At 38.4% G+C, this 11,460-nt stretch overlaps 3 protein-coding genes across 3 annotated transcripts; all 3 read right to left on the bottom strand.

Annotated features, from left to right (window-relative positions):
* Nucleotides 1–3,524: 3,524 nt before the first annotated feature.
* Nucleotides 3,525–6,629, bottom strand: LOC106317348. The gene is made up of 2 exons (XM_013755178.1): nt 6,347–6,629; nt 3,525–4,246 (listed from the first exon to the last, which is right to left on the bottom strand). Exon 2 carries the CDS (start codon nt 4,232–4,234, stop codon nt 3,695–3,697), a length of 540 nt encoding a protein of 179 aa, XP_013610632.1. The 5' UTR covers nt 4,235–4,246; nt 6,347–6,629; the 3' UTR covers nt 3,525–3,694.
* LOC106315141 (glutathione S-transferase T3-like) lies at nt 4,483–5,331 on the bottom strand. Its single transcript, XM_013752903.1, has one exon. The coding sequence runs from the start codon at nt 5,329–5,331 to the stop codon at nt 4,483–4,485; it is 849 nt and encodes a 282-aa protein (XP_013608357.1).
* Nucleotides 6,630–8,890: 2,261 nt separating the features above from the next.
* On the bottom strand, nt 8,891–11,116 carry LOC106315140 (glutathione S-transferase T3-like). The gene is made up of 2 exons (XM_013752902.1): nt 10,901–11,116; nt 8,891–9,691 (listed from the first exon to the last, which is right to left on the bottom strand). The coding sequence occupies exons 1-2, from the start codon at nt 11,114–11,116 to the stop codon at nt 8,891–8,893; spliced, it is 1,017 nt and encodes a 338-aa protein (XP_013608356.1).
* Nucleotides 11,117–11,460: the final 344 nt, after the last annotated feature.

Here is an 11,460-nt window from a genome sequence, read left to right as displayed (position 1 = left end):
CGTAAGCAATCTCGTGTTCGGATCCAAATGAGGTCGATCGATCCAAGAACGAAAATAATTTGAAGAAGACATATTTTTTATGAATCAAATTTGTGTGTAAATAGAGTAAGAGGGAGGATGAAGATATGGAGTGAATGAAGAGGAAGAGGAGTGCTTGTATTTATAGTTTAAATCTTGCCGACAGACCGAGGAAATTCCGACGAAATTCCGACGGAAAAGGCTAGTTCGTCGGAATTTCCTCGGAATTTTGTAAAATCCCCCAACGGCTATAATATTTCCTCAGAATTCATCGGTTTTTTCCGAGGAACACATTTTTCCTCGGAATTTCCTCGGAATTTCCTCGGAATATTCCGACGGATTGATATTTCCTCGGAATTCCGTCGGTATATTCCGAGGAAATTCCGAGGGATATTCCGAGGATTTCATTTTCCGTCGGAATGTCCGTCAGAATACCGCTGTTTTCTGTAGTGGAATGGGGGACATTGTGATTTTAAACCCTTATTTTATGCAGATTTTATGCAGTGTATAGTCTAATAGTTTGTACTAGTGATGTCTTCATATGTTATAACCCAAACTTAATAGTTTGTACTAGTGATGTCTTCATATGTTATAACCCAAACTGGAATTCAGTATTTCAGTAATATGCGTGTGGGAGTTATAGACTATACAAAAAAAAATATCACAGATCTGTGGCCTACTAGATTATACTACTACAAATGCTGATTATAACACACAATGAAATATATATGACATGTATGCTGATGAGTTATCAACGAAGAAAAAAATATTCTTTACTAAAACCCAATCGGTAAGAAGTTGGTTCATATGCGTAGGCTTCTTGAATCTGCTACAAATAGGTGCAGGTTTATTGACATAAAATATTGAGCCTAGCTCACTTTGATGTAGGACTTGAGCCCAATAAGACTAAATAAGTTTAATCTAAGAAACCCACAAAAAATACATGCATATGAAAAAAGAAAAACTAAGCAATAAGTGAAAAATACAAAACAATACTTACATTTACAGCAAGGAAGTTACATAAAAGAAATGTAAAAAGAATTCTACAGGAGTTTTCCATTAGTTTTACTACCTGTAAGTAACTGTGTCAAATATTCGAAATATACTATTATGATATCGATCTTTAAACTTTCAAAATAACAATTCTAAGTTTCTAACAACATGGATGGTATAAATACGAGGACAACAAGCGAAGAGTGTCAGTGTATATAAATCACAAGATGCATCGAACCATATGTGATAAGGAGAACTTGACAAGTTGCATTTAATAACTCACACACTTTTTCTTTGCAGACAGGTCCACACCTCTGTATTTTCTCTCCTATCTGACACTTTTGTGTACCCTAAATTTCATCTATTTTCGTTTTCGACCCGTTTTTCTTCCACATGACACAGACAACACCTTAGTCTTTCTTTAATGGGACCTCTAAATACAATAAGAGAAGAGGATAAAAAAGTAGAAAAGACCTTCACTTCTGACTTCTGACTTCTGACTTCTGACTTCTGACTTCTGATCACCAGTTGGATCCGTACTGTACAAATCCAGAAACCCTTGATCAATTATTATGCAAATCTACTCGAGTTCTTATATTTTTCACCATGAGATCTATCTTTTTTACCTCTGCTGAATTATTCTCTCTGACTACTTTGATCAAAAAAAGAATATAATTTAGCAATTAAGAGCAACCCCATTGATAGTCCTTATTACGAAGTCCCAATGTTTTTTTATTAATATTGTTCCCTTTAGATACAAAGGCAAGAAACATAGGTAAAAGAGGAGTTTATCAGTAGGATTTAAAATTGTTTCTTAGTAATATTTTTATTTAATAATTGATTAGTTTTAAATAAATATTAAACAGTATATCGAATTATAAAAAACTTAAACAGTACAAACTTGCAAAACAAAAAAAATATTACAAAATCCGAAAAAAAAACATACATTTTATTGAATTTTTAAAAACTTAATTTTGAAAATGTCCAAATTTTTTCCATATATGTTCAACCAAATCTTCTTTTAATTGGTGATAGATTTGTGGATTGCGAACTTCTTTGCGACGACCGATTATATTGCCGTGTTTTGTAGACTTTTTGACGGTTGCCCTAAGATCATCATCTCGAAATTCCTCAACCGTGTCTGCATCTCGTTCATCCTCAACAATCATATTATGAAATATGAGACATGCTTTCATAATATATGATATTTTGTTTTTACTCCATAAATTAGATGGATTTCTAACAACGATGAATCTAGCTTGCAGGACCCCAAATGCACGCTCAACATCTTTTCTAACGGATTCTTGGGTTTTAGCAAATAAAGAATTTTTTTCACCCTGTGGTAGTGGGATAGATTGAACAAAAGTTGCCCATTTTGGATAAATACCATCCGCCAGATAGTAGGCCAAATTGTACTCGGTTCCGTTGACATAGAAATTTACTTCCGGAGCCATCCCGTTAATAATTTCATCAAAAACTGGTGATCGATCAAGAATATTAAGATCGTTCATAGTACCTGGAGCTCCAAAGAATGCGTGACATATCCAGAGGTCATATGAAGCAACCGCCTCCAACACAATTGTTGGTTTTCCGGTTCCCCTTGAATACATTCCTTTCCAAGCGGTGGGGCAATTCTTCCACTCCCAATGCATACAGTCGATGCTTCCCACCATCCCAGGAAATCCACGTTCTTCTCCTTTGTTGAGTAGTCTTTGAAGATCCTCCTCTGTGGGACGCCTGAGATAATGATCTCCGAACAACTGGATTATTCCAGCGGTAAAAAGGTGCAAACATTTACTAGCTGTTGTTTCACCAAGTCGTACATATTCGTCAACTATATCAGCTCCACCACCATAAGCCAATTGACGAATTGCTGCAGTACATTTCTGTAGCGGAGATAGACTTTTCCGTCCAACTGCATCTTCTTAAGCTTGAAAATACTCAATTTCTGTAGAGAGCCGATGGACAATAGTCAAGAACAATGACTTGTTCATTCGAAACCGGCGACGGAATATATTGTGTGGATATGTTGGAGTTTCGGTAAAATAATCATTCCAGAGCTGCTTGTCGCCTTCTTCTCGGTTTCTTTCGATAAAAACACATTTTTTTCTTTCTTTTGGTTCTGGAAAAGAATTGTAGTTGTTTAAAAATTCTTCTAACGGGGCGTCTAAATCTGCATCGTCATCTACATGGTAGTGATAATGATAACGAGATGAAGATGCCATATAAGATAAAGGTGGAAAATAGAAATGGTGATTGAAGTAAGAGTAGAAGAAGGGGGATTTGTGTGTATTTCTAAACACACGGCATGCGTGCTTTTATAGAATAAGGAGATGAGTGCTTACAAGTTTGATGGTTCGTAACACCCGTGATGCTTCTTGTTCATCTTGTGAGTCTAAATTGTTTTGTTGTTGCAGAAACAAACAAAGACATGTGATAATTGGTTGTAATCGTTTTACATGTGCACTTTAAACAAGTGCTGCGGTTATAAAAAAGCCGTTAAACATAAGCCGTTAAACATAAGAGTTTACAACATGTCATACTAAAGAGTTGACAAAAAAGCCGTTAAACATAAGAGTTTCACAACAAAGCCTCCAACATAAGAGGTCACATACACATTCAGATTCTACTTAGACACATAGGATACATGGTTCACAACAAAGCCTCCAATCAAGTGATGCGGTTACTTAAACATTAGGACCACGCATATTATCACTAACATAACAATGAGAACACCTACAACGAGTTCAAAGCCTTTTCCAATTCTCTCTAGCCTAACCAACCTCTGCTCTGTCTCGTGATGCAGTAGCTTTACCTGGTTAAGATGCGTCTCGTAATCACTCAGAAACGTTAGATAATCTACCTTATCACAGAGATGGCTACACTGTGTCGATATGGCTCTGATCTCCTCCGTAGCTGCCACATCCCACCACTTCCAGACATGGCAGTCTCCGTCCTCGACGTTTGCACAGGTGTAGTACCTCCGCCCTGGATCATTTCTTGTGTGGGATGTGGCTATAAGAGGTTCGCCACCGCAGTAACATTCCTTCGGGAAGCCAAACTCAACTTCAGGCTGCGGTGGGTAGTGACGTCGCGCCGCATCAATCTCAGCTTGGTCCAGCTGTATATTAGCCTCTGTTTGGCTGTGCCCACTGTCGGCTGAGTAGTCACCATAATAGTCCTCCGACATAGACGGCTGCGTATAGCTGTAATCCAGTCCCATAGGTTCCTTAACCTGCAGAGAAAACAGAGGAGCTGTAAAAAATAAATACGTAACCATAAAACAGAGAACACACTTTTTATATTGTGAGATGAAGCCATTTTATTTAATTTTTAGATAACAGAGAACATCCCATTTTATTTAATTTTTTGAAAACAGAGAACACACAAGTTATTAAAATTTCATAGAAGACAAGGAAGTGAAAACATTAAATTCAAAGAACACAACAAGTTCAAACATGACATTCAAAGTTAAAAATACTTGGCTAGCAGTTTATTCTTGACAATTTCTTCACTCTCGCTAAGTGGTTCCTTCTTAGCAAGGAGAGTGTCAAGTATGGAGAGCTTGCATAGTTTCTCCTTCATTGCCAAATCGTCCATCTTCAGCTCACACATGCTCTTATACTCCTCGAAACCCTTCCCTTTACCATTGTTTCTGATTGCTTTTGCAGCCTTGATACCTTCGGGCCGCATCTCTTGGTCACCAACACTGGTGCTCGAAGCTTGTGAAAACGACTCAGTTGTTTTTCTCTTACCAGAAGCAGTAGTCTTAGGACTGTTGAGGCTTAACCACTTTTGTTCATGCCTCAAGATACACCAAGCATGCTCTAAGGTAAACTTTGATTTCTGGTCCGAGTAGTAGATGTCATGAGCCACCTTTAGGACATCGTTGTCATTTTGGTCGTTGGTGATTTGTCTCTCTGCAGCAGCGTATGCTCCAGAGAACTTGTTCGTCTGGTCATTGATCTTTGACCACCTCTGCTTACAATTGTTATGAGATCTCCCACCGCAACCCTCTAACGCATGAGGACTTGCTGCGTAGTAAGCTTCTACTCGTTTCCAGAAGGTGCCAAACTTCTGGTCATTTCCAACAACGGCGTCTTTAGACGTGTTCAGCCAGGCGCTTATTAGAACCTCATCATCCGCAGGGGTCCAATTCTTTCTCTCCCGACGCCCCGCAGGTGTGTCTTCACTCAAAGCTGGAGCCTGAGATTGTTGGGAGCTGAAAGGAGGGATATCGGGTTCTCCAAAGTTTACACTAGAGGGAGTACATTCATATCGAAAGTTTTGATGGGGAATGTCAGGATTCCTTGGATCCATGGCACAAGGTTAAGCAAAGAGTAGAGAAAGAAGAGTATGGAGTTAAGCGAAGAGCAAAGGAAGAAGAGGATGGGATTTTATGGTTGAAACGGTAACAAGTAATAAGTGAGAATCACCTAACAATTATCTACCAAAGTCTAATGATGAGTTATTACCCATCTAACACCTACAAAGCTAAAACAATCGGTCACATTTTCATTTAATTAAAAGTTTCCTTTGGTTATACTTTCAGACATCACAATGCATCACGCAAATCAGAACAGCCATTCTTGTCATCGTTGTAAACAAAAACAGTATCTGGTTGCATTCCAGTTTTAATTTAGCATTAACAACTACACTGACATGAAACGACAACTAACCACAACCTACAATCGTCATAAAACATTAACATTTACATTTAACCACTACTCTAATCTGGAAAAGAAGCTAGAGAGGTTCATCGGCCATAAAACATTAACATTTAACAACAAATGATACAAACGGCAAGTGAAACAATCCGCAAATGAAACAAGCATCGCATCTGTAAACCGTAAAAATTTCATCACAAAAAACACAAGAAGTGGGATAACACATCAAAGATAACAAGTTTAATAGTACTACTACATCACACCAATTCAACGAAACATCAACAAGAATCACATGCGGAGGAGATCCCAATTTTTATAATCTACTGTAATTAATGAAAACTACAAGTTCCCAATTTTTATAATCTACACACGGAATCAAGCAATCACAACAAACATCAACAAGAATCACATGCGGAGGAGATCCCAATTTTTATAATCTACTGTAATTAATGAAAACTACAAGTTCCCAATTTTTATAATCTACACACGGAATCAAGCAATCACAACAAACATCAACAAGAATCACATGCGGAGGAGATCCCAATTTTTATAATCTACTGTAATTAATGAAAACTACAAGTTCCCAATTTTTATAATCTACACACGGAATCAAGCAATCACAACAAACATCAACAAGAATCACATGCGGAGGAGATAAATTGACATACCTTTTTGATTGAGATCGGCGGAGAAGTTTGGGTCGGAGAATAGATCGGTCCGAAAGAGTGGTGAGACGAGAGCGACGAAAGAGTGGTGAGAAGAGCGCGACGAGAGAGTGGTGAGACGAGCACGACGAGAGATCGGAGAGTATCGATCGCCTTTGGTATCGCCGTTCAGATAGACATGCAGGAGAGAGGAGAGAGTTGTGAGATGAATGGGTTCAGTTGATGCCCTGATTTCTTCACTCCAATCAAACGCTGCCACCTGTGCCCAAGGACCAGCCCACAAAATCTCTTAACAAAGGACTTTCGATCCATATATCTTAGCTATTTCATCATTTTTCATTTTCTTTTAAGCCCAAATAGATGTAGGACTTGTTTTCAGGACCCCAATAAGGATGCCCTAAGAGCACCTCCATCCATTAGAACTCCTAATGGGTTCTTTAGATTAAATTAGAGTTTAATTGTGTGATTTGAAAGCTTAAAGATCCCTGTTAGTCTATTTAATTTTTTCATCCTCCTTGGTAGAACTTCCATTGAGGTTCTTAAAAATAATTTTTTTTTAAGTAGAATGATTTAAAATAAAAGCATACATAAAAGTTTTAATAAAAATGACATAAAAACATATTAAAAATACAAATACAAATCATGAACGAGAAAAAACCGATTAGTTGAAATCTTAATGTGTTCCAAATTTTTGTCATATATTCTCAACCAAATCAGCTTTCAATCGTTGATGTATTTTGTTATCACAGACTTCATTCCGAATGGTCATCACGCTCATAATATTCCCGACATTTGAAGGCATCCCTGGTGAAAAGTTCAAATCGACTTGTGAACTTTGGTTTGATTCCGGTTGTTCGAAAACTGATACATCATACTGAGTGTTCCCATCTCGTTCGTCTTCCACGATCATATTATGTAGAATGATACATGCTCTCATTATCTTTCCAATTTTTATTTTGTCTCACAAAAGAGCTGGATTTTTGACTATGGCAAATCGAGCTTGCAAGACCCTAAAAGCACGTTCGACATATTTACGAACACCTTCTTGATGTGTAGCAAATAAGGATGCTTTCGGACCTTGCGGTTCTCGAATAGATTGGACAAAAGTAGCCCAGTTTGGATAAATACCATCTGTGAGATAGTAAGCCAAACGGTAGTTGTGTCCGTTGACAACGTAATTAACTTTTGGAGCTCGACCTTCTAATATATCATCAAAAACCGGTGATCGACCAAGAACATTGATATCGTTTAAGGTACCTGGAGGTCCAAAAAACGCATGTCATATCCAGAGATCGTGTGAAGCTACAGTCTCTAAAACAATTGTTGGCTTTCCTGATCCACGTGTATATTGCCCTTTCCATGCGGTCGGATAATTCTTCCACTCCCAATGCATACAATCAATGCTTTCTATCATCCTGGGAAATTCGCGTATCTCTCCAATATCGAGTATTCCTTGAAGATCTTCTGGCGTTGGTCTTCTAAGATACTCATCTCCAAATAAATCTATGATTCCTTGAACAAAATGTTCCAAGCATAAAAGTGTGGTTGTCTCACCAAGTCGGAGGTACTCGTCGACCGCATCAGCTGGGCAACCATATGCCATCATACGAATTGCTGCCGTTGTCTATTGTAACGGAGAGTGACCGAGCCTTCCAGTAGCATCTCTTCTTTGTTGAAAGTATGGAATTTCAGCGGAGAGTCGATCAACAATACGCATAAACAAGGGCTTGTTCATGCGAAAACGGCATCGAAACATGTGAGATGGATATGTTGCATCTTCACTAAAATAATCGTTCCATAACTGCATGTGTCCTTGTTCTCGATTTCTTTCAGTGTAGGCTCGTTTCTTTTTTGACCTTGATTCTTCTTGACACTCACCATAATGAATGAAAAGATTTTTGAATTGTTGATCGCAAATTTGATCAAATCTTTCATTCATTTCTTCAAAAGGATTGGAAGAAGAAGATACCATTTAAGAAATAAATGTGAAGAACAAATTTTAAAGAGATATGAAAAAAAAGGAGAAGAAACAATCGAGCCTTGTTGTTTTTTTGTTTGCTCGGTACGGTGAAACAATTTTAAAGAGACATGAAAAACAGGAAGGAGATGAAACAATTTGGTCGATTCTCTCTTTCGTGTTATTGTGTTGATTTATAAAGAAAACTCTATCTCTGTTGTTGAGTTGATTTATAAAGAACAAGACATACTCACGAGATAGATACAACAAGAACAAGACATCACTTTGATCACATACATGGACCACAAACTCACAAGATACAAAAAGACAGCAACTGCTTACACAACACCACAGACTCACGAGATACAACAAGACATCAAAAAGACACTGATTACACAGACTCACGAGATACACACTTGTTTTTTGAGTTTGTTTCTTATGTCACATGTCTTGGCGGTCTTTATCTCTGCAAAAGCAACAAAATAAAATAACTAACTCGTACACAAAAGCAACAAAGCATAAGCATTAAGCAACAAAGTAGACACAACTCTAACAAGACATAAGCATAACCATAAACTCAGACACTGAAACTAAGCCAACATGTCCTTAATAAGCTGATCTTTCAAAGCAAGTTCCAGTTCAGTTAATGGCTCTGTCTTGACAATGAGACTCTCAAGCAATTTCTGCTTGTTCAGCTTATCCTTCAGAGCAAAGTCACGTTGCCTAATCTCCCACAGGTTGTGAAACTCCTTTCCTTCCTCTTCCAACGTCGGCTTGCTCACAGGCTTTTTAGCTTTTGCCTTTGCTGCTTTAACCCCAGCAGGCCGTGCGGAATTATCATCCTCTCCTGGCACAGAGGTTGGTAGTGGATCAACCACTAGCTTTCTCCTTTTCGACTGCACTTTATCTTTAGAAGTAGATGCTCCACACCATTTCTGATCATGGCGAAGCTCCAACCATGCATGCTCCATTGTGTACTTCTTCTTGTAATCATTAAAGTAAATCGCGTGAGCCATCTTTAAGACGTCATCCTTGTTCTGTCCACTCGATCTCTGTTTTGTTGCAGCTTCATAGGAGCCAACAAACTTACACACGCCTTCATTGATCTTCCCCCACCTTGTTTTATAGTGCACCGGTCCTCTCTTTTCCAAACCAGCCAGCTTGGGACTCGCAGCAAAATAAGCAGCAATTTGTTTCCAAAACGCAATTGCTTTCCGCTCATTCCCAACCACTGGATCCTTGGAAGTGTTCAACCAAGCACTTATCAGCAGAACATCTTCCACTGGTGACCATTTACGCCTCTCTTTCCGGTCATACACAATCTCTACGTCTTCGTTGCTATCTTCATTCCATTGTGAAGAGAAAACAGAGGCATCCGACACAGAGACAGTCTGTTAAGGCTCACGAGGGACAGACGCAGAGACTGACTCATTCCATTGAGTGTTTGGAGTTTGAATGTTCAAGAGGTTTTGAAAGCTACATTGTTGAGTATAAGGATCCATAAGAGAATCTAAAGAGAGAAAGAACAAAATATCTTCGGAGAAGGAAAGAAGATGGAAATAGTTTTGGAGAAGGAAATAGTTTTGGAGAAGTAAATAGATTTGGAGTCAAGGTTTTATAATCGTTAAAGTTTTTTGTTGTTGAAGTTTTAATGGCAAGTTTTAATGCCAAGTTTTAATGTTGTTTTAAGATTTAAGTTGGAGAAGTTTTAAGTTGTTTAAGTTTTAATGGGAAGAGAATCAATATGTATATCTAACACTAAAACAACCACGCAACCTAAATGTCAAAACTAATGTTCATTTAATTCCCGACCATTTACAATTTTACAGGTAAATCTACTTAGACAGGAAATGTAATTTATCTCTTGTCCACTGTGAAATGAAAGACAGAAGCTTTGATGTGATCATGATAAGCACAGTTTCGTTGCATTTCTTCCACGCACATCCTCAACCCTCACACAACCAACAAACAAAGTATAATTAAAAGCTTGTTCTCTGTAATGAGATAAACGAAAACTAAAACAGAAAACAAAAAACAAAAAAAGCTTCGTCTGATCATGTTAAGCATAATTCAGATACTACCACAGAGCCTTAACCAATTTTATTAAGCATATCGATTCCACAAACAATCATTCCCACCATTGCTAACTTATACAAAACAGAGGAAAACTTAAGCTTAAGCATATCGATTTCCAGAAACAATGTACTAGTAATCTAACAGACTTCACCGTCCTCAATATTATCAAAAAATCACCATCAACATCAATTTTAAAAGACAAGGGATGTTCGGACTTATCTTTCTTCTTCTACATCTTCAATCTAGTCTGAGTTTCATCCTTCCCTCAGCGGTGCCTTCTCTTGAAGCTTCTATCTTCTGACCTTCATCATAACCTCTGGAGGAAGAAGACAAAACAGCGTATCACGAACAGAGAATGAGAGATAAACCAAAATCGAAACAACAGTTACATAAAGATCAAATAAAACGGATGATTTCTTACCGATAAGGAGATGGAGACGAGATTCCAGACGAGGTTCGAGAGAGAGAGTCGACGAGGTTCGAGAGAGAGACGACAAGACTCGACAGAGAGACGACGAGATCACCGAGCGAGAAGACGGAGAAGTCGAGACAGGGACGCCAAGGTTCGACAGAGAGACGACCAGGTTCGAGATAAGGACAACGAGACTCGAGAGAGAGACGACGAGATTCGATTCAGAGACGCCGAGAATGAGAGAGACGCGGAGATCGCCCAGAGAGAAGACGGAGAAGTCGAGAATGAAATCTTTTGGCTTTCTCGCGACGAAGGAGAGAGAGAGCATTGATGTGCGGTCCAATGAGAAGGCGTCACGATAGGGCTCCCAACCGAAACTAGAAAGCCCAATTTAGAGAGCGGTACTGCATTAATTTGGGCTTTTTGATTTATTTTTATTCAGTTTTGTTAGGAAACTTGGGCTAAGTACTCCCCGATGGAGGTGCTCTAATAGGACTATTTCTAAGATCTTTTTGGATAACCATTGGACCAAAAGCTATTAATGTCATGTCGGATCATCTGTTATAAGATGATTTCAGAGTGTTATAAAGTTTTAAACCAAACCGTGATGACATATGATATTATTGTTTAACCGATTTAATTGAAGATGCAACCATGCAAACGTGGTGTGCG

This window comes from Brassica oleracea, chromosome C9 (genome assembly GCF_000695525.1).
Source record: "Brassica oleracea var. oleracea cultivar TO1000 chromosome C9, BOL, whole genome shotgun sequence".
NCBI lineage: Eukaryota > Viridiplantae > Streptophyta > Magnoliopsida > Brassicales > Brassicaceae > Brassica > Brassica oleracea.
Note: the sequence above shows the minus strand (reverse complement) of the source record. Positions and strands in the feature narration are given on the sequence as shown.